We start from the raw sequence: 23859 nt of genomic DNA on the forward strand, positions 1-23859 counted from the left end.
TCTACAGCACATGTAGTTGCGCTGCATGCCTCTGTGTGCCACCAAATGACAAAATGTACCAGAAATGTGCTCACGGCAGCTTTCATGGCAGCTATGAAATTTGAGTGGAGATCCGCAGTTTTCCACGTCTAGTCAGCTTAGTCAGTTACACGTCTAGTCAGTACATCTGGACGTGCCCATGGAAAACTTCTCTTATCAGTCAAGAGACATCCACCGAAGCACTTTCACAATCACCGCCGAAGGCATAAAGCTGCGAGGACTCATCATAGCCGCTCTCCGAGAGGGTATAAAAGGGGGGACGCACATGCGCTGGTCCTCTGTCTCCTCTTCGTTTTTCATGACCACACCGTCGTTTGTTTCAGCTTAATTGATAAAACTTGACTGGCTTGTTTTCGGATGCTGAATTACAGTAATCACCTTTCACCTTTGCATCATTTCTCAGCCTACCTTTAATCAGCGGATAAGGTAAGAGTGGATATCAGACCTTCCATGGTCATATCTACCTGTCTACCTTGTCTGGGGTCTGCTAAGGCTGGAGCCTTTTGTGATCGGTTTGCGGCTTACTTAGCTTAACCAGATAAGCGACGGCTCTGTCACTCGGTCTGAGGTATTTTGTTCAGACTAGCTCAGACCACTTCTATCCCCATTGTCTGCTGCTGTTCGTTTACCTACGGTCCTCTTGACTAAGCAAATGAAATCGCTGTTGATGCAATATTTTTTGTGTTAAGTCACCTGTGTGATTTCTGAGGTAATTTGTTGAATGTTACCCAAATATCGAAAGGTTCACTAGCTAGCTAGGCGGTTAACCTTCCCTAGGTAAATAGCCAAGGCTATCAGAGGTAGTGCTAGCTGCAGCCAATCTCTTGGTGTTGCCTCAAGGCTGTCAAGACTACACTCAGCATCTTAACCACCGTTCTTCGGTGCAATGTCACAATCTGCCAATGAAATTACGCAAGCAAAGACTTTTGTTACTGGAGGAGTTGGCCGTGAACATCAAGATGATAATGATTGGGTTGGTGCTGACAGAGACCGCAGTGGGATGGCTAAATACCCTACCCCCGCGCAGTTTCTCACACAACCACCCCTGATGTCCCTGACGCCCTACTCAATTGCATTTCAGTAGCGGCTATGCAGTCTTTGAACGAGTCGTCCAGATCTTCCCTACCATCCAATGTGGACTTCCCACCATCTCAGGCACGCTCTGATGTGGAAGCCACTGCTCCCTTGGGGGACACACTCCATGCTTTCTGTCCTAAGGAGGCTGAAAAGCTGGGTGTCCCGTGGCCTTCGGCCCCTCCTCAGTGCTTATTTAATTTCATTTAATTTCTTGTTTATTTAGCAGGGACAGTGCACAATATACACGTACAATTGAGCCAGATTATAGCCACACGGCTAATTTTCATCTGTAGTCCCTGGATAGGAATTGGTGTTCAGCTAAAAACAAAAAGGATTAAAATGAATAATAATACAAGAATTTGATAATGCAATTAAAAGGTCCCCAATGTATTGCATGGCCAAGAAAGCATATGTAGTTAAAACAATTCACCAAAGAAACCAAAAAAACAAGATGTATGATAAAGTAAACATAAAGCACCAAACATAAGACAAGGTGGAAGGTGGCTCATGCGAACCATGTTGCAGTGTTACAGTAAAAATATGCAAGCAAAGGCTTTCTTTGGCAGTTTCTTTGGAGTTGGCAGTGAACATCCACCCTGGATGGGATTGGGATGACGCTCATTCACACCGTGGTGGGGCAGCCAAGTCCCCTAATCCTGCGCTTTTCCTCACTCAGTGATCAACAACCCCTGAGGTGCCTGATGCCCTACTCAATTGCATTTCAGTAGCGGCTATTGATTATCTGGATGACGGGGAACATTCTGACAATGCAAACGATGCAGACTTCCCACCATCCCAGGCATGCTCTGACGCTCTGAAGTGGATAATTCCACCCCACTGGCGTACACTCTCCATGCGTTCTGGCGAAAAGCAGCTGACAAGCTGGGCGATGCGTGGCCTTCACCCCCCGCCCTTAAACAGCAATCAGTCTTGGGTTCTATCTCCCACGAGTGACACCCTCTGTCCAGGAGGTACTCCCTCCTTTTTTGGACATTTATTTCTGAAGTACAAAAGTTGTGACAACGCCGCTTTTGTCCAGATCTCCCATTGATGGAGGGCATGGATGGCATATGGGATCACCCTCCACAAATAGAGTGTACCCTGGCTAATCATCTCGTCCCCTCTTTGGGGGTGGTCTCTCTGGCAACTACAGCTCCCAAGCTGCCACATAAGCCTGACCGCTTTACAGCTGGCCTCTGGGAGAGATCTTATAGATCCTCGGCCCAAGCCACGCGAGCACTGAGTGCGTCCATCCTGTTAACGGCCTACTTAGGTGCGTTGGGGTCTGACATTTACACTGTCCTCACGGAGGGCAAGCCTATTGATACCCTGTGGGCTGACATCAGAACAGCGTCTAACCTCATTTTACAGATGTCACCCTGTATGGCACAAGCGTCTGGCCAAGCCATGCAGCGAGCCGCGGTTGGACTGGGGCATACATGGCTTAACCTCTTGTCCATGAATGACAAGGATAAGATGGCGGTCATGGACCACCTCACCTCCGGTTCAGGCCTTCTTCGGCTCTGCCGCGATAGAGGCTATCCAGCAACAAATCGAGGTGCTAAAGAAGCACCAACCTGCGTTCAAGGCCATGGTCCCTTTCCGTCAAGTGACGGAATAGGCCTGCCCCAAACTACCAACGCCGGACCTCGTACTCAGCTCCGATGACCCCTCAGTGGTCTAAGCCAGTGTTTCTCAACAGGGGGTGCCGGGGCACCCTGGGGTGCCGCAGGCCCTCCTCAGGGGTGCCGCGGAAAAGTGGCTGATAAATAAATTATGTTATATAATACATATTTGTCTAAATTGATAAGTTAATGCTAGTCAGTGGAATCTTTCATCTGCCATTTTCGCACAATAAAGTAAATATAGGTCGCCCCAGTCAGTTGCAACTTTGAACGTAGGTCATGTGACGCCTACAAATGTGTTACTTTTTTTAAGCTTGTGTGGCATCGGATGCGATGCCATGTTACGGCTTGTTGGTTTGGGGTGCCTTGAGATTTTTTATGAATTTAAAGGGTGCCTCGCCTAATAAAAAGTTGAAGAACACTGGTCTAAGCCCTCAACGAGCATGACCCAAGTACGCCCCCAGGGAGACTCGTGTCCTGAGGCCGCCAGGTGAGACCCCTACCAAAGTGTATTTCAAGGGCGCAGTGATCCTCATTAAGCTTCTCTCTATATGGCAGACCTGGCAGTAGGCGAACCCTGGGCTCCAGTGTTACGATCAGGAGTGATTGTAAGTCAAAGTAATTTAGTTTATGTCCTTTCACTCAGCAGCCATCTTGGCTACGCTTCAGGGATACTATTTCAGATTAGTTATGCGCGAAATTTCGTGACATACGTTCTGCCTCACGGTCTGTGAGATCAAGTGGCTGCGGACTCTGTTGCAACCCCATGCAAGTAGCTACCCGATGTGAACCCCACATGTCATCAGCAACCGACCCAGATTCTCAGGGCATGCCGATTGCCTTCAAGCAGTGGTAAAAGGTTGCGCCGAGGCGGCAAGATGATTGGATAAGTGACAGCGCAGCTCAGCAAGCAATTGGTTCTTGTTACCGGACAGGTGGGATATGTGCAAGTACGCGCCATATTAGCGTAGCGAATTTCACCCGTTCATTCCTAAATGCTCTTTCTGAAGTGTTCTTTCTCTTTATTAGACTGTCTCTCTTGTACGTCCCGCAGAGAGAGTCGTCAAAGGAAATTCAATCAGGAGGTGAAGTTGTAAGTGCTTGCATACATGTAACACCGGGTGTGTGAAAGAACACGTAGGGTACTGCTAGATCTAGAACTCACTCATCTGTTATACGTCTCTGTTTATAAGCCTTGCTTTTTCAGCTCTGTCTTTAAACATAAGAAGACCTGATAACCAACCAAATGATCCTCCCCTGCTACGCGTCTCTCTCTCTCTCTTTCTCAATCATGTATAGAGTGCGTCACACTTATCTAGTAAATGGTGAATTTGTACCCTGACAGGCACTTAATAAAGCTCATATATATAGGCCAACCAAATAAAAGGCTTTTAAAAAAATATTTCAGTTGTGTAGGACATTGAAATTATGAAATCAGTTAAATTATTTCTGCATATGACGATCAGGCATTCTACATATTCAACACACTTCTAAAACACGCTGAAAAGAAAAACCAGAGGATTAGTTTTCAGTATTATCGCCTTAAGTTTTTTTTTTGTGATGTTAGTGCGGCCCGTTTGAGATCACATGAGTTGTATGTGGCCCCTGAACCAAAATGAGTTTGACACACCTGCTCTAATCTCTCTGCACAATGTTAATCAATGCATTAAAAGTGACCAGAATGTAAAAAGAAAAGTATTAATAAGAAGCCATATACAACTAGGCCTATGCAGTCGCCTCCGACTGTTAAAGGTATATCCCAGAAACGCGACGCTTCCAGTCCCCCATCATTCCTACTGTACCACTTCGGTCCACCTATTTATAAACTTATATATTAACACATTCACTCTCAAGGCACGTAAAAATACGTTTTTGCCTCCCATGCATTGACGTTTTTTTCAATGGATTCTGAATCTACACATTCTAATGCATAATTCTGTGTGATTTTCGTAATAATGTGATGAACAGAACTGACATATATCATGAAAACACCTACAAAGTCAAAACTCCTACAAAGTCAGGATCTGTATATTTCACGTCACGTCACGTCACGTCACGTCACGTCACAAGTTACTTCCTGGAGAATCAAAACATGTACTGTCAGTGCCTTGCTAGTGAGCCTATTCCTAAACATATGATGGAAGGATAAGGAATTTTGCTGTAATCAAGATAGGTGTCAAATGGAAGGATGTCATTAAAAACAGCATGCAACACAGCAAGAAGTAACCTAATTTTGGGCGAGTACTTTGGCACGTCTACTTTTATCTACAGAACGAAAACTGCTAGTCAAGTGACATTAGCTAGCTAGCATTTCAGATGATGTGGCTCTGAACAATAGCCTGACCTGGTGAGTTCTGCATCTAAATGGTTTACTTGGAAGCTACTGGAGTTGTTCTTCGGGTGTGAAAATGCATTTTGACTCTCCGAGTTTAAATTGCGGGTCTAAGAGCACACCCGTGACAAAAAAGGCTTTATCTCTGTTCGAGTGGTGAAAAACGCTATTTCTACCTAAACCAGTGTTCGATTAAAGTGGAATAACTTCTGAATGGAATACGATAGGAACAAACCGTAAAAATATACAGACAGCTGAGGTTTAGGGCTTTCGAACTAGTCTGTAGGACTAAGACAAAATATCCAGTGGCTGTTCAAAAAATGTCAAAAAATGATGAAATTGTCTGGGAGTCTACAGCTAAAATTCCAAAAAACGGCTGGTATTAAATGTGTTCAATACAAAATGTAAGAAAATATATCTAGTATCTATGCATAAATCATGACGTGCATAAACGACTAAAAATACGGGGGAAAGGGTAACACTATTTTAATTGTTCACTATTACAGTGGATCTACCACATTAGCAGGGGTGCACATAACTTTTTTAGGGCGTTACTCATATGCGCACCAGCAAATATGTTTTGGTACGCACCTCAGCCGCGATAAAAAAAAAATGATTGAAAAAAAGTCCACTGTCGGCAGTGTCTCAGGATGCATTTTAAAACATGATCACCACGAACGTTGACACATGTTGTCTGTAGGCTGCAACTGGTGAAGGTAGCGTAGGCTGATAAAAAATGGATTATGTTTGTATTCTTTAAATCTTAATTAAAACTGTCACTAGGTCATCTTCAAGTTAAGTGATTAGGCCTATTGTCTGGATGTCACCTCTGTTCTTGCCGATTTCGCCGTCATGCCTGCTAACTGATGGACAGGTGGGGAATAAACTTGTAGCCTATGCGGTGTCCGGTTTGGGATATGGTGGAGGGGAGCTGACGAAAGAAGTTATGGAGCTGGCCAGGAATTGCGTGCATTCAAGAAGCCACGCGCATGCATGCATGCTTTCACTTTAAAAGCATTTTAACTTCTATGCATCAGAGTTGCCAATGAGAATGACGAGGGTCTGCGGAGTTAACAAACGGCACAATTTCATAATGATGGGAGGAGAGAGCCTCAGCAGCTCAACTCGGTCGCGCTCGCGCTGACTGTCGTTATATTTACAGTTGATAATATGCGAGAGACATGTTTATTTTTTTTTTAATCATTCATGAGAACACGGGACACATCGCGTCCCTTACCTGTTCAACACCGAACGCATGATTTAACTGCCATATACCACATACGGAATGGCTGGACTGGAGCCAGTTCTCGGAAAGTTTTTTTAAAAACTCTGACTCAATTTTCTTTGTTGTTGGCGAAACTCCAAAGAAACTGCTTATGCTACTGTTGTCTGTTTCTTTTTGGACATGTTTGACCATTCACCAACATCAACAGTCTCGTGAAATCTTTCAGGAGGGATAGTCAGTACGCAAGTGCGCTGTAGTTACCGAGGTGGCAGTACACATTGCTAATTTTTGGTGCGCATGCGCACGTGCGTGCCACTTATGTGCACCCCTGCATATTAGGTACAGTGTAATAACCTGTATAAAATGTAATACTGTGTAGTGTAACACCATGTACCAATTTTGTACTTACATCATGTATTTGTCAATTAAATATTGTTACACCGGTTATTACACTGTACGTAATGTGGTAGATCCTCCGTAATTGTGAGCCATTAAAATGAAGGGTTACCAGGCAAACAATCCACCCAGTCAGAAGTTACGGGCCAAATGAAAATTCCGCCATCTTGAAGTGTTGGCCACCAAATTCTAATCCGTTCATGAATCTACCCTAGAACATTAACACACCTGACCAGTTGGATGGATTTGTCCCAGATTCGAAGTTATTGGCCAAACAAAATGTTGCCATCTTGAGTTCAGCCATCTTGAAAGTGCTGGCCTCCAACATCTTATCCGTTAATGGACCTACCCTAGAGCATTAAGACACCAAATCTGGGAGAAATCCATCCATCCGTTCAAAAGTTATTGCGTTAATATGAAAGACCTCACGCAACGGCGGGCGTGGCGGTGGCACACGCAAAACCATTACATCCCAGACGCTCCGCGTTTCGGGGATATAAATACACAAATTCTTTACAAATCTATAGACATTTGCCCGAAATTGTTTTATTGCCACATAACTTCTTTTTTCTTTCTGATTTTCAGGACTGGACCAAACTGATGGAGATTCCACTACCGAATATGTGGCTTGAGCGTTGGGAGAATGACCTGACCGTGCCGTTTAAAGAAATGTTACAAAAAGTACAGTGAATATCACCAAATAAGTTTTCCTTTCATCTGTGTCTAATATCATATACCACCCAAGATGACATGAATGTCCATAAATAATATCCATGATTCAAGAAATGCAGAATGAAGTACCGTATTGGCCCGAATAGAAGACATGTTTTTTGTCGTAAAAATAGTACTCTAAAAAGGGGGGTTGCACCGCACGTCTATCAGCTGTCAATGTCAACGCAATGCGCCCAACACTGCAAGGGGAAAAACACAACAGTCAATCGTGGCTCGTCTCTGCTTTGTGTTCGGTTTTACAGTCTCACCAGGGAAGCTTTGGTTGTTCTCTCTGGTCACCCGACAACACCACTTGAAACTAAAAGGGTGATCTGACGAACAACCTGTAGGCTAACTTTTGGATGCTGTCATCAACCAACCAATGGTCATCTGTGTGCGCCAGAGAGCGGCGCCTTTTGACAAGTGGTGCCTATTTGACGATATGCCTCACAACGATGCAACAACACAGAATAATGGTTAGGGCAAGAGATTGTCTTGTTCATATAAAATCACTAAGAGTTTTACCCTTGGTACGAAATGAATACCAATCCGACTTCTAATGTCAACGTAGTGCTGGCAGCGCATGGGTTTCAAATGCAACGCGTCAATCTGCTTTTGGTCACGTTCGGTTTCTACAGTCCAACGGAAAACTTTGGATGCATAAAATGAACGGCGATTTGGCGAGACGGCTGCTGGTTAGATATTGCTGTCAACTAAGCATTTTGCAAAATCTGTGCATTGCACAATAGGTAGCCTATCTCTACTGGACTGGTTGCCTGGCTGGCGCAGACTAATGCTCTGAGTGTAGGCTATGTTGCGTCGCACTTAGAACAGGCGGGCCCAGGCGGCTGTAGCCTACTGGCGCTTGACAGGTAAAGTGAGCAAAGAAAGGAAAAGGGTATGAGTAGCCATCTGTGGTCTTTTATTATGAAAATTTCATGAAAATTATATTGCGATAATTGTTCTATGTAAATGCCTCAGATTTTCCAACAATTTTTGAAAGAAGTTTCCAATGTGAAACAAAATTTAGTCTTAGTAACTTTTTTCCCCAAAACATGAGCCTGAAAATGGGTGGTCGTCTTATATTCAGGATCGTCTTATATTCGGGCTAATACGGTATTACTATTGTTGTGCGAGTAAATGTGCTTGGTGGACTTGTAGGTGAATGGCGAGGGAGGACTTAAAGGGGGGGTTGGATTTCGGGGTCCGAAGGGAAATTTAATTTGTGGGTACGTATCATCAGTAGTGTTCCTCTGAGTCATAGGGTGCTTCGGCACTTAAACACTATACACCCTCTCCAGAGGCAGACAGCTGCATGATGATCAGACCTGAGCTTGCGTCCGAAGCCCAATTAGCAGGCAGGGGCGTTTAGTTCCTTGGGTTAGTCCTAGACTGGCTTACTGCATGCCTCCTGTTGCACTATAGTACTTGGGAGGGCCCAATTGGGGTCGTTCCTCTTCAGCCAGTGCCACTGGCTGCTCCTCTCATCTGCCTCTGCTGCGGCTTCGATGGCTCAGGAGTTTTGTGGTAGAAGTCCCTCGTGATGTCATGCTTTTGCTGCCAAGTTTGAATATCGTAGGCGCTTCCGTTCAAATGCCTCCTCCATGGAGGTCTCCCAGGGTACAGTGAGTTCGACTATGTATACCTTCCTTGGTTGAAGGGTCCAGAGCACCAGGTCAGCCGTCAATGTGGTAGTGGCAATCTCTGTGGGGTACACCAGCCAATGTTTGCCAACATCTCCCAGTCGCGTTTTGGGCACAGCAGCTTCTTTCTGTTGGTTTAGAGTTCCTCCTGGCAGCTGTGGCCCCTGTAAGGGACAAAGGCAGTTTCCCATGATACATCAGATGTTGGCAATGGCAGGGGGTTGATGCTGGATCATTTGCCATCCAGTGTGGAAGCAAGGCTCTTAAAGTGGTGGTTCGCTATTTTAGACATGAAGCCCTGTTTGTGTGACATCTGGGGTGAAGTAGAGATGTTCTCATCATAATTTTGACATTTGGTGCTGAACGGAGCATTTGGGTATTCAAGACTGCAGCCCCCCTACCTTTACATTGACTTCAATGGAGCACTCAAGCAATCAATCATAGAATAGCATTAAACTTTCGTTTGCAGAGACATGACACTCACCGAGTGGTCAGAGGTGGGCAGCGATACCTTGGCTCGAAAATCACAGCGAAATACACTTCCAGAGAAGATATATTATCATTATTGTCCGTCTTCATTGATTGTATTGGTTTGACTAGTATTACTCCGCGCGACCGGAAATGGGGGTGCGTTTGTTTACGTTACTATCTATGGTTTGTATGCAAGCTGTAGTTTTTGTAGCCAGTCCCGCTCAAAGATAACCGTTCTACCTCGCTCCTTGATGTCTACACAAACAACACACTATCGCACATACAATGTCATTCACAGACGACGCATTAATGCCTCTGCTGAGCTTAAGATTTCAGACCTCATCAAATCAGGTGACCTACTAAATGGTCACTGCACACCTGATGAAATGGTTGATAGCTTTAACAACAACTTAAGAGGAATTCTAGATAACATAGCTCCAATTAGAACGACGACAAGAACCAGAGCTAGGTATTCACCTTGGATGAATGACTCACTTAGAGCCTTAAAAAGAAAATGCAGAGCAACCGAGCGTCTTTGGAGGAAAACTAAATTAGAAGTCCATAGACAATCCCTTAGGGATGAGATCTCCTCCTACAATAATGCGGTATGCTCAGAGAGAAAAGCATATTTTTCCAAAATCATAACAGACAACCAGCATAATGCGAAAGTTCTTTTTTCCACTATTGACCACCTGCTTAATCCAACACATAGCAATAACAACCTAAATGCAGCATCACATGCCAAGTGCGAGGAATTTGCTAGATTTTTTAATAAAAAGATTGCAGACATTAGTAGTAAGTAGTAAGTAGGTTTTTATTGTCAATTTCTTGACATGCACTGGTCATACAAAGAATTTGAAATTACATGTCTTGCTTTCCCATACAGACATAGACTAATCTAGGTAAGGACATAGACAGTATAGACATAGACAGTACTTAGAGAAGGCATCCAAGGTGGAAACGCAGCAACCTCTGTCGCCCACTCAGGCGATACACCGAGGGGAGGGTTAAACCCCCCTAGGAGACCTGAGAGCTTCCAAAAGTTTTGTCCAATTACAGAGGACGACCTCTGTAAAATAGTCAGGGAAAGTAAGCAGTCTACCTGCAGCCTTGACGCGATCCCCACATATCTGCTAAAAAACATACTTGGTTGCTTAGCAGCACCTTTACTGCAAATTGTTAATGAACAGCTGTATTCACATACTCATTTCTGTATAGGTAATATTTTGTGTATTCTTTTGTGCAATGACTCCAAAGAAGACCTTACCCTCCACATCAAAGGAACAGTCCACCCTTTTCCCACATATTGCAGTATTTCCAAGTATTATTCATGAATGTGCATATCATTTTCTTCTCAGTATTTTCGTTACTTACATTTATTGGCATCAGATTTATTAGCATAGCTTAGCATAATCACCGGAAGTAAATAAGAGCATCAGCATTAAGCCACAAGTGATCACAGGACGGGATTAAATGGATGTTTTGCACCCTGGTGAATTTTACAATTATTTTAAAGAAGATTAAAAGCACATTCGATGGATCTTTTGTTTGCTACCATAGACATGAATTGCTACGCTTAATATGGCTATACTGTTAAATTAGGCAATGGAAACACATAGAGAAAAAATCCTATGTATTTTAATATTTTACTAGGAATTAACTAGATTTGAGCAATTTCTTGGAATGAGGTGGACTGTTCCTTTAAAGGGGTCCTATTATGCTATTTAGAATAACTTTCATTGTTAATGTTAGCTTTACTGTGGTTAGTGGAGTTCATTTCCAATGATCACTTGTTTTCATGTCCATTATTTTTATCATTGTGTACATGTACCCTCCGCCGCCAGTTTGAAACGCGTGGAAGTGCAGAATTTTAGACCGTGAACATTCTGAAATCTCGGCGCAGCATGGAGCGTTTCATCAAGCATTCTATTACTAATATTACGTCAGCAGCACAGCTGTTTTTGACCTGGAATCCAACCCTGTAGCCTATGTCTAAAGTTGAAAGCCAAATAGTCCACCCAATGTTCACAATAAATCTGAAAAGTCCCACGTTAATATTAACCATTACTTTTGCTGAAGACCATCCCTATGCAATGCGAGTCTTCCATGGGCTTCAGTTTGATTTCAAAATCGCTTGGGACAATTAGGCTACCATAAATCTGAGAAAGGTTTGAAAAGTGCTGGGTACAGGCTGTTAAGTCCGATTTGAGGTTTCATGAAATAATACGCATTGCATATGATGCGTAATAACGCGATATTGTGGCCATATTCATAAGTGTTCATATCTGAAATTAGAATTCAGTAGCCCGCATGCATACATCTTCATTGTCACTGGAGAACGGGCTTCTCGTGATCATCCGCGCGGCGAAGTGATCATGAAAGTGCTTCACGGGGTCGCTGGACCACTGCACTCGAGAAATCATGAAAGTGCTTCACGGGGTCGCTGGATCACTGCACTCGAGCAACATGAGTTAAAAGCAAATAGCGAAAATAGCGTGTTGGGCAAGGTCGCTGACCATGGTGCAGAAATTACTGCCGAGCGCGAATCCTGGTTATGATTAAAATCCGATGCATGGACTCGGGAGTATGGGGCTCCAACTGAGAGCTCGAACAATAACCGCGCCCGCGAATACTGTGCGAGCTCTGAGAGGACACCCCCGTGCTGGTTATTGGGAGAGCGAACGGAACCAAGGAGGCGCGAGGGCGGAATCCTGGGTAAAACGATCGAGAAGACGAAGATAGTGGGTGATAGGGGCGGATGGAGGGTACGATCGAGAAAGCAAGTTTGTGACTTGGAGCAGGTGAGCGGGGAATAAATGCTGTGCTGATGATTAAGAAATGGATGAATGACAGAGGAGCAGGGAATACAGAGCAGGTGTTAATTTAGACCTGTCAAATTTCATTATGAAACGAAAGTTCGGGAGAAGCGTAAACAGAACGTGCATTAAAAAAAAAAACTACGAGCCATCAGCGCACGTCTCCTAATTAATGTTGTGCTTCAAAGGGCAATAAAAATGTAGGGTTTTCACATCTTAACAAACAAAAGTTAGTCTTGTCAACAGCATATGCAAAGCGGCCCTTAAGCGAATAGAGAGCGAGAGAAGAGATTGGAGTCTTTCACCCACTTGTAGGCCTAAGTTTTTTTGGATTCTCAGTGCGCAGCTGGGTTAACGCGTTCTACCTGTTTTCGATCTTCCTCATTCAACTGTTTCTGACCCGTTAGCCATAGGCCTACCTACCGGTATTTTATCAATGTAAAATGCAGCTTTAATATCACACTCAAACTAAAAATATATAACTTAGGCCAAAGGTGAGTGTAGCCTACAGACTAGACAGATGCTGTAGCCTATTTGACGGAGCCGTTTTATGAATTGAAAAAAAACACGCGTGATGGAATCAACTTCTGTATGGCGAAATCCTACTATCCTTGAAGGCTACACTATTCTTGTACACTATTCTTGTACACTGAGTGGTGTATTGACAAATAGGATACATCTCATCACAATACTGTCAAATTCAGATAGGCTGTGTGGCTGTCTCTGCAATTAATAAATGGTCTGTGACTTCGTCAACACTCCATCCCATAAGCAGCAATGTTAGGTACAGCATGACGTAGACCTGTACAGGAAACAAAAGCTATAGAATGTTGAAAACCCAACCACGCGTTCTCTGGCAGTTGAGAAATAATGTTCCCGCGGCAGAGAAATTCTCCCCCAATAGGACAATTTGTGAAATGCAGCTTTCACCAGGCTTTTACATACAACAGATGCTTTGTAACCCAATAAATGGGTAGTGGACATGAAAAAGCATAATAGGACCCCTTTCAGCAAGGTAATTGGGCAGAAATGTATGATGTTCACTGCATCTTTCTCCTTTGGGATAAGGATTCCACCTGGCCTACACCACACTTTAGGAATAGACCTTTCCTGCCAAACTGTTCTCATGAGGCGTCAAGGAAATCTGCAGACATTGCCCTTTGCACAATCTTTTCCACCTCCTTCCATTTTGGAGGACTGCTCTGGAATTGATTGGGGGGGGGGGGGGGGTCACTTGGTGGAATGGCCAGGTGTTCATGCTCTCAGGTGCTCCTCTACATTACTCTTTTTTGTTTTTAGAAGTCCTTGGTGAAAAAACTATTTAGGAACTTGAAGGGGTCTTTGTAGAACAGTGTTCTTGTTTGTTCTTACTTCCTCCTTCGTCTCCATGAGTTCTCTGCTCTGTGGAGGGATGGCAGCTGTGTTTTGATGTCAGCTTGGAGAGTGCTTATGCCATACTTTTCCACTTCTGAGGCCTTCTTCCACAGCTTCCTGAGTTGTCTAAGCTCTTGAGCGAAGTGATTCTTCACTTGTTGCCTCCTGAAGATGGGTGGAGGGAGGGGGAGCCTGTTAAGCAACTTTCCTCTCTAGTACTCTAACGTTCTGCTCTGTAATGATAGATGATGTTACCCAATTTGTCCAACTTCTTCTCCCCTGTGCCTCGAAGTTTTTCAAGGGAAAGGGTCAGATCATTATTCACTGTTTCCCACAGCTTCTTCTCTGCCGCACTGGGCCCCTTCACCTGCAGTCTGTAGCCTGGGAGTCTCCGCAACAATATACAACAGTCAATGTTTGTTCTACCGCTAGTTCAGTGCTTGAGTTACCTCTTCTGTAGCAAAACTGTGGTTTTCGTACAGCTAGTGAACTTCAATCGACTGATTTTACTTCTTCTGCAAGAAGAGGTCTATGCGTGGCTCCTGACTCTCTTCCCTCAAACACTTTTTCTTTCCCTGTTGATTCCTCAAACTCAGAAAAGATGTTACCTTCCTCCATCCGCACATCTGCAGCTCGTGGTCCACTGCTGTGAAAAGGCTTGTACTGCTGATTGCTGTGGTGTTTTCTTGCACTGTGCTGTCTTTACTCATAGTCGTTTTGTGTCCATTCCTTATCATTTTGTCAGCCGTTGAGTGTTCTTCCGCCCTCGCTCTCATAGACTCAGTGGGTGGTCTCAGTGGGTTTGTTTCTTCATAGATGAAGAAGCATTGCGATGTAATTAATTAATCTAATTAACAGGTAACAACCATGGTGATATTATGATTGGTTCATAGTTATTAGAATCACCATGAAATACCAGAATTAAAACCATGGTTACTATCATGGATAGGCCATAGTAAAACTATTGTTGGTTCAGCGAATCCAGGCTAGCAATTTTTAGTCGTGCAAGTTCATGCACAGTTGTGCAATTCAGTGCAATTCCGTAAAGGATCCTCTCCTTTCTAGGCACGATATGCACACACAAAACACTCCATGTAGTTGTGAGTAGCAAAATATCATGTCATAGTCGTATGGAAAACAGGATGGAATGACAGCCCACGATTGCATGAAAATATGATTAAATTCTGAAGCTTAAATTTAAATCCATGCTGCAAGACTTCAGTTTCATACTTAAGCTAAATAACTTGATTGGGCGCTTTTTATTCTGAAACCAGCCATACGTTTTTGTAACCGTAATCATGTCATACCATGCTTCATCGCTCTTGCATGGAACAGCCTGGACACAGCAGGCACAGCAGCACGAGGAATCCAATGAAATCGGTGAAACATCACAACCATTTGTTCATGAGGTTTCAGAATGTACACGCCTCTTTTTATGTGAAGATGCTACCTAGCAGTAGCCTATCACTGTATCAGGTTGGCTGAATGAGTGCATTTGCAAAATTAGTAAAGTATAGTAAAATTTTCACTTACAAAGTTAAAAAATTCCCAATGTTCGATCCCAGGTCCCTCATTCATCTACCAGCGAAATGCTTGTGTAATGTGGTAGCCTCTCTGTGGTCTTTGACAACAGATGTGGGCAGTAGCTAGCGCTCCTTGGTCAGGTCTCATTTTGTCTCATTTCGTCATGGACTTCAAGACTTGCAAAGCTCTTAAATGTCGCGTTTTTAATGTCATGGGCATTCTTGTAACTGTCACCAAAGTGGCCAGTCATTTCAAGCCTTATCATGGTTGAAAAGAGACTAGTTGTGAATAGGGTGACCAGCTGTCCGGACTTCGGCCGGACAACCCCGCCCCCGAACTTTCTAACCTAGCGTCCTCGCGGCGTACCCATTGCTTCGACTTGCCGACTCCCCACCTCGGTGGAGAAGACAGTGAAGTCGGCATTCTAAACTGTAGGCAGAAATCAGGGAACAGCGCTGCCATCTTACCTCAGACTAACTCAGCTGCCAACAACAGTTTTACTTGTAAAACAAGATTTTTCTTAAATACGATTTCCGCATTTCATTACCTCACTCCGATAAAGGAGTCATCAGTAGACTACCACAAACTTAATGAGACGGCAGGTTACGATAGACAAATCCTTCCGTTGTCTGTATTGGGAGGGAAAGTAATCTCATCGCCCCCTGCTGGCAACGTTCCAAGCCCTTGCAACAAATGAATGGGTTTTTTCTTTGAAAAATTACATCTCGGCCCTGACGACGAAGTAGAAGTAGTGGCAGTCATATTATAGGCAAGTTGGTCCGTTTTATCGAATCAGGTGGTAAAATGTTCGGTTTTTCACTGATCTGAACTGATTTTAATATTCTTTAAAAAGCTAATACAGAACTACACTGACTGGCATGTGTGACGTGTTTACTCCATGTAATTAGCATAGCCAAATTAGCATAGCCAAACATGAGCCAGAGAGGTGGTTACTCGTCACCACAGAAGCCATCATATCTACTAGAGAAGTTCAAACCAAACCAAAATGATCGCGTGTATATATGTTTAATAAGAAGACAATGTGGAACTCACAGGATTACAAGAATGTGAAGATATGCGAAGAACTTGCGTTCATTCGCGTTCATTTGTTTCTCTGTGTTGTCAACGAGGCGCGAAGCACAGCATGCTGGGAGCTGTAGTCCGTTTCCGACCAGATTGGCACAATTTCTATTTTTCTTAAAAGGGCAAAAAATGACTTAAGATTTTCACAGGTAGTAGTTCATCCTATTGTGTACGCTGAAAAATGTGTCTGGTGTTATAGTTCCTAGTCATATCTTTGTGGGATTTTTTTTTAAAACTCGTCTATGGGAGTTTCAATAGGATCGCCCTGGTGTTTGGAACGTAACCGCTAGGATCGCTGTTTTCCACTTTCCCTCCCAATTATTTCATAAATATTTTTTTCATGTATTTTGGGTAGTCATGCATGCGTAGGCCTATAATAGCCAACAATTAATTTGATTTACTTTACTCAAAGTTGGTCAGTGTGTTTATCAGCGGTGTTTTAAAATGAGGGGTAAACCGCTTCTGTCAACCTTTTTTTCATGCAGATGCTGGATAACCATAGCAACAACACGAGCTCAAAATACAGACAGAGCACCCGTGCAGAACACTTTCTTAGTTGAGAGCCCTCGTTGTAAAGGCATTTAGCAGACAAACTTAGTTGCACTATGGGTTGCCACCAATGCAGGGAAAAATAGGAAACAGACAGTAGACAATAATATAGTTACCTTATTTAACTTTCATACAGTCAGCACTTCATAGGGCTATGGACCGCAATTAGGCCTAACACTAATTGCACGGAGATTTCCCCGACATAAGGCGACAGTTGTGAATAAATTCACTGTATCACCTTATCAAATTGACCTGAAAGAAAACCCACACAGTAGACAGAGGTAGCATGTAAAATCTGCAACAGAGTGGAAGTCTTGCCCAGCAGAGATGTTAAAGTAGCACTGAGACAATCACCCCCGTCTGCTGACAGTTGTGGCTTTGCCTTTATTTTCTTCTAGCAAGTAATCACTAACCGAATTGTTAGTTTAACCAAACAAAGACATAGTTCAGCTAATGAAGAATAAACACACAAGCCAGGTGGTAACTTATCTGTGAGAACACAGATAACACATCAATCACAGCAAGTGACAACACAGATCTCAGAGCTCACACATAGAAAGAGTTCACACAGGGTGTAACCAAACAAAGTCTAACTAGAAAGAAACACAGAAAACTAAGTCCTAAATATGTTACATTTTTATCACATTTTATATTTTCAATAATACATGTACAAATGCAGAGAATTTCTTAACATATTCCCTCCTCTTGAAAATATAACCATTACCAAAGATTTTCAGACTTGAACAACTTCTCATGGATTTTCTGTCCAATCTTCATTGACTAGATAACAGTATTTTCATCATCTCGGCTCAACAAAAGAACTTCTTCATATTTATGCAAGTGGACATCAACAACACCAGATATCATGCTACTCATGAGAGACCGTATACATGGGACAATGCATGCAGTAAAACAACAAAACAAAAACAAAACAATCAGAATAGGAGCCAGCAGCTTGAGGACAATCTCCCACCAATTCCCCATTATAAGCCACGAAAGTGGGTTCCATGGCTTGTCATCGACCACTTCATCTTTACTCATCGCCGCACCAATACTTCGCAGCTGTTCCAGGGCATCTGTAACCTCAAAAGAATTTGTATTGTCTGGGATATATGAACAACAGGAAGAATTAATTAATACACAAGCTCCCCCAACAGATGCAGTCAAAAGATCTAGGCAAAGACGATTTTCAAGGACTAGAGTTCGGATAGCACTTACTTCAGCATTATTTTTCTGCCAAAGTGTTTGAGTTGCATTAATAAAAAGTTCCAATCTATAATTCAATGTTTCAACTCGCAAAAATAACTTTCCAACTCCAAACCATGGGAAAAGTGACAGAACTACTTTACTGCTTGTGCGCCATAATTTATGTTCAACAGGCAAGTCTGTACCCCAGATGTGGTCGTGCTTAGGGGTTTCAAAAACCCTTCGCTTAGTCCTAGGTGACTGGGATGCCGAGACAACATAAGTATGGTCAGTCACCTGGGCGGGGGCACATATCCCCCCCCAGTCGGGAGGCAACTGCAGATAAAGTTTGTGTCCGCAGACCCAGTAAACACCAGACAGAATGGGCGTGCCGGTCGTACCAACGAAATTCCACACAGGCCACCCCGAACACGGACTAACACTGTTCTCCGGGTCAACTGTCTGATTTCCATACGTCTTCCATGGACAAGAAGCAAGGGCTATGGTCCCCCACATAGGCAATATTGTCTCATTACATCTGTGCCTGGGCAACGAACCTAAAACATTTTTCCCAATTCCTACAAAACAATGAGGAAAAATTCTGTTACTTCTCACATACACTTCTTCAGCTACCAAACTAGATGCATTAAGTTCAACAAATGGATGTGTCTCAGCACATGATCTAAATGTATCAAAGAATTTGGAGTGCTAGAAGGATTGGAGAACACTGAATTAGAATGAACAGTAGTGTTATCCTTATATGACCAATTATCCTGCACACAGTATTCTGCAATGCATCTACTACTTCTTAGATCAAAGGGTTTGGGTGGCTGGAAGATATGGGCATGTAAGAACAAACATAACAATTAGATCTATTCTGTTTTTCTGCTAACATTGTTGCATATCGATACCATGAATTAGTCATGTAAATGTGTGTGATGTTCAGTTCAGTCTTTGGACTACTCACCCATTTCTTAATGCAGTGATTTTTCTTGTCCCCACCACAAAACAACCAAATTAACACAATCCCCAGAAGCATGTAAAGGATACCTTTCCCCAGTCTCTTCATTTTTTTTATTTTTTTTTAGATGGTTCCAATACCTGTCCAGGTAGTCCCGCTAAGTCACACGTGCAGCGGCTGTGACTCCAAGTCTGGAAGACTCAAAGTCACCCTCTTCTTGACGAGTTTGGACCTATGGTCCCATGCAACCCCCCACAGCTAGAGGAGTATACGTGCGTCGGGATTTCCCCTTCGGGTAGTTGGCACCGTTTACAATGTGTCTTATGAATCCAGCGATTTTCAGCGATTTTCACGGCTGTTGGTGTAGTGAGTAAGACTCGGAAAGGTCCAGTCCACCTTGGATGACACCAACTTTTCCGCTTGATTTCCTTAACAAAAATCCAATCTCCAATTTTCAGTTTCTGGTCATCCTGTAACGACAAAGGAGAATCTGGGACAATGTTAACTTGTTTAACTTCACGTGTTTGAAATGTTTTGCGTAAATAGTCCACTAAATCAGGTGCGTCATCAGGGCTGGCTTTTACATGAGTCAAATCAGGCAGCGTATACGGCCTACCATATAATATTTCAAATGGTGTTAATGGGCTTCCCAGAGTCGGTGTAATGTGCATACTGAGCGCTACTAAACTAAGACAGTCAGGCCACTGTCTTTTAGTTTCTTCCATAGCTTTTCTGAGTTTAGTTTTAATCGTTCCATTCGTCCTCTCCACCAACCCAGCACTGGAGGGATGGTAAGAACAATGGCGTTTCAAATCAATTCCCAAATGTGTACTTAATTTTTCAATTAAAGCATTATGGAAGTGTGCGCCGTTGTCACTTCGAATTACACTTACCCATCCGAAATTGGGAAAAATACGATTACAGAGAGCCTTTGCTACTGTAATTGCATCTGCACTAGCAGTAGGGAACAATTCCACCCATTTAGAAAAAACATCAATGATTACCAAACAATACTCGTACCCTTTTGCCTTATGTAATTGTATGTAATCCATGTGAATAACTTGAAAAGGATATTGAGGTTCTGGAAACTTTCCTCTCTTAGGTCTCATATTTCCTTGTGAATTGTGTTTCAAACACACTAAGCATTGTGCACAAAACCGCTTTGCAAACGTTGAGAATCCAAAATGTTTGTAACTGCTTTCAACCAGTTTAGTCATTGCAAAGGAGGAAACGTGACATTTACCATGTGTCAATATTGCTGCCCACTTATACATAGATTTAGGAAGGATAGGTTTACCATCCTCGCTTGTGTACAATCCATGTTGTAAGGTAGCACCGTGTTTAACCCAAGTTTGTCTCTCATTGTCGGGTGCAGCAAACTGCATGTCTTTTAGCACCTCAGGAGTGCTGTCTCCATCCTGAGACAAACAAATGGCAGCAGTCTCTTTAGCCATTTTGTCGGCCAAGGCATTTCCTTTTGACACATCATCTGTTCTGTTTGTGTGCGCCTCACACTTACAAATGGCTATTTTTAGCGGCAGCTGTATGGCTTGCAACAAACGCTGAAGTAAAACTTTGTGTTTAACCTCCTTCCCACTGGAAGTCAAATAGCCTCTCCGTTTCCAGTGCGCACAAAATACATGCGATGCGCTGAAAGCATATTGACTATCAGTATAAATTGTCACAACTCTGTCTTTGTACAATTCACAAGCTTTTGTCAACGCTATAATTTCAGCAGCTTGTGCTGATAGCCTAGAGGGTAAGGCCTCAGAAAACACCAATTTGTCCACTGTAGTGACGGCATATGCAACCTTATTTTGACCGTGACTATCTTTGCATGCAGAACCATCCACGTAAACAACATCGCCTTCTGTAAGGGGTGTATCTTGTAAATCCGGACGTGGTTTAACAATCTTAAAAGTCTCCGTCTCACAGTCATGCATATGTTCTATACCGTCCGACGGAATTGGAATCAAAGTAGCAGGATTGAGTGCTACATCGTTCAATAGTAACGTGCGGTTGTGACAATAAAACTGTCATGCATGAGAGATGCCTTGCAGGCGACAAGAATGACATGTTTGTCTGCAACAGTAATATTGACACAGCATGAGGAACAAAGACTACTTCAGCGGATGCTTGCACTGCCAATGCAGCGGCAAGCACTGCTTGAACACACGGAGGGGTCGCCCTAGCGACCACATCCAGCTCTTTGGCGTAATAGGAAACTGGACGTAATTTTTCGCCAAAATTCTGTAATAAAACCGAAACCATATGTCCATCTCTTGCATCAACCATCTGTATGAAAGGTTTTGAATAATTCGGAAGAGCCAACACTGTAGAGCCTGCTATTCTTGTCTTAGCATCACAAAAAGCTGTCACCATATCCTCTGTCCAGATTAGAGAATCATTAGGAGCCATGGGTGTGGAGTAAATTGCATTCTGTAGCGGTTTGACCAGTTCTGAGTAATTTGGCACCCATTGCCTACAGTAATTACACAGACCTAAAAAACTCATAAGCTGTCTTTTTGAGACAGGGCGAGGAGCATTTAATATTGCTGCTTTTCGGTCAGCATTGACTGTACGGCCATGCTTAGTCAGGGTATGACCCAAGTAACGCACCTCGCTTTGCAACAACTGCAATTTATTTTTGCTTACTTTGTTGCCCGTGTTTGCAAGATAAGTCAACAATTCCAATGTGTCCTGTTTGCATGATTCCTTTGTCTTATTCGAGATTAATAAGTCATCAACATAAGTAATTAATTGAGACCCATTTGATGGAATAAAATCTGCGAGACAGGTCTGAATCGCCGTTGCAAATATGGTAGGGGATTCACAATAGCCTTGGCTTAGCCTAGTGAAAGTTTATCGNTTCCCCTTAAAAGTAAACGCAAACCAATATTGACTGTCAACATCAACGGGAATGGACCAAAATGCATTACTTAAATCAATCACTGAAAACCATTCAGCATCGGGGCTAAGTTGGTTAAGTAATGTGTGTGGGTCCGGTACATTAGGAGCCCGCGCAATAATTGCATCGTTTACAGCGCGTAAATCTTGGACCATTCTCCAACCAATAGATGGAGGTGCTTTCTTTACCGGGAAGATTGGTGTATTGCATGGGGAATCGTTACAGACTCTAATTATTCCTGCCTCCAATAAATCATTTATTACAGGCTCAATACCAAGTAAAGCATCTGTTTTCAGTGGGTATTGTTTTATTCTGGGACGATAATCAGTCTTTCCTCTGATTATTACAGGCGTTGCCGTTGTCATAAGACCTACATCAGTGGGATGTTGTGACCAAAGGGAGGAAGGCACATTCTGCAAAGCAGACTCTTCCTCCTCTGTCAAAAATACGCCATATCATGCTTCCTCAGCATACACCCTTGTATTTGGAAAACATTTTGCTTCCAAATTAACGATTCTCTTCCTCCAGCCTCTCATCAGATGTATCCAAACGCCAATCAGTTACGGAGCGTGCGTTCTGAACTTTTTCAGACAAGTCACTCCATGTCTCACCTAATTCTTTTGTCAACAAAACATGAGGCGGGGCTCCCCACGGAACAAGACATTCAATCTCAGACGGCATTTTCACATCACAAAAGCAAGTACCTCCCTTCCAATACAAGGAGGTGAACAAAACTTTTTGAGAACCCAAATTATGCAATTGATCATTGTATTTCAAATCGGAATTAGACATGTCTTTTCCCGTGTGCGTATCAGATCTGGACCGTAAGACAATATGCATGTCACTCACAGGTCTGTGATCAGACCCTGGAACAGAGCATGGCAACCCGACTGAAGCCCGACGGGCCGGGCCGGACTCGGACAAAAAAATAGAATATCTGTCGGACTCGGGTCGGACTCGGGCTTGAAGCAAACAGACATTGTGAAAAGTGTAAGCAACCAGAGGAAACGTTTCAGTTCATGCAAACGGCAGTTTTGTGATTAAAAAAATAAGTAATTGAATATGCATAAATGAAAATGTTGGTAGGCTACTCGTGCGAGGATTATTATTGGCTGTATGCACGCGCCAGTTACCAGTGGCAACATGGACGCTCACTCCCAGTCAGCCGAGCAGGAATGCCGAGTCAACTTGCTTTCTTAATAAGCGCCAAATCAACAGTTGTCAGTGAACGCGTGGTCTTTTGTTGTAGGCCTAGTGTAGGCCATGTTTTAGCATGCCTTCGATGCTGTCTTAAATGTTGAACATAAAATGACAAAGTTTGTCACTGCATTGCTCGCCAAGGATTACATTTCCAGCATAGGGTAGCAAGGAGCATAATATGGATTTAAGAAGACGCACACGCTACGTGGAGTTGCCTAAGGTAGGGGCGAAGAGGTTTCCTGTTACTATTTTGTCCGCTGTGACATTTCATGTCCTTCACGTAGGTTCTTAATTCTTGTCACTTTTACTGTACAGTTGTAACTATGCGCGTGCAACCTTTCCTGTTTTTATATTGACCGCATGGACATCAGGGGAAATGACATTCTCTTGGAGGGCCGAACAGGCTACTGTTCTTCGGGGTGAACTTATAGCCCATCCTTCTTAACGACAAGGAGCGGCATCTTCACGGGGCTCGCGTGGATTTATTTGCACTAACAGTAACGTAACAAATGTTCCATAGCCGCGCTGACTGCATCCAAAACGTATTCGTTAGTTTTCGCCTGTCTTATCCTCTCACACCCCTCCCATGCATTTGATCAACGCACCCAACATCTCTGGTCTAACCGAAAGAAACATAAGGTGCGCTGTCACATGTGTGTGTGTGTGTGTGTGTGTGTGTGTTTATAGCCTACTTACTATGCTTGCGTAACTAAATTAGGCTACTGCAAATTGCCTCATCC

The 23859-nt window shown here is 43.3% G+C and overlaps 1 protein-coding gene across 1 annotated transcript in view; it reads left to right on the plus strand.

The window, feature by feature from the left end:
• LOC134454841 (E3 ubiquitin-protein ligase RNF213-like) overlaps positions 1-23859 on the plus strand; it is a 113548-nt gene that overhangs the window by 30758 nt on the left and 58931 nt on the right. Inside the window, exon 3 of the mRNA XM_063206000.1 lies at positions 7280-7375. Within this exon, the coding sequence (XP_063062070.1) occupies positions 7295-7375 (81 nt within the window). The 5' untranslated portion in view covers positions 7280-7294. The remainder of the gene's footprint in view (positions 1-7279; positions 7376-23859) is intronic.

Source organism: Engraulis encrasicolus, chromosome 8 (genome assembly GCF_034702125.1).
Source record: "Engraulis encrasicolus isolate BLACKSEA-1 chromosome 8, IST_EnEncr_1.0, whole genome shotgun sequence".
Lineage (NCBI taxonomy): Eukaryota > Metazoa > Chordata > Actinopteri > Clupeiformes > Engraulidae > Engraulis > Engraulis encrasicolus.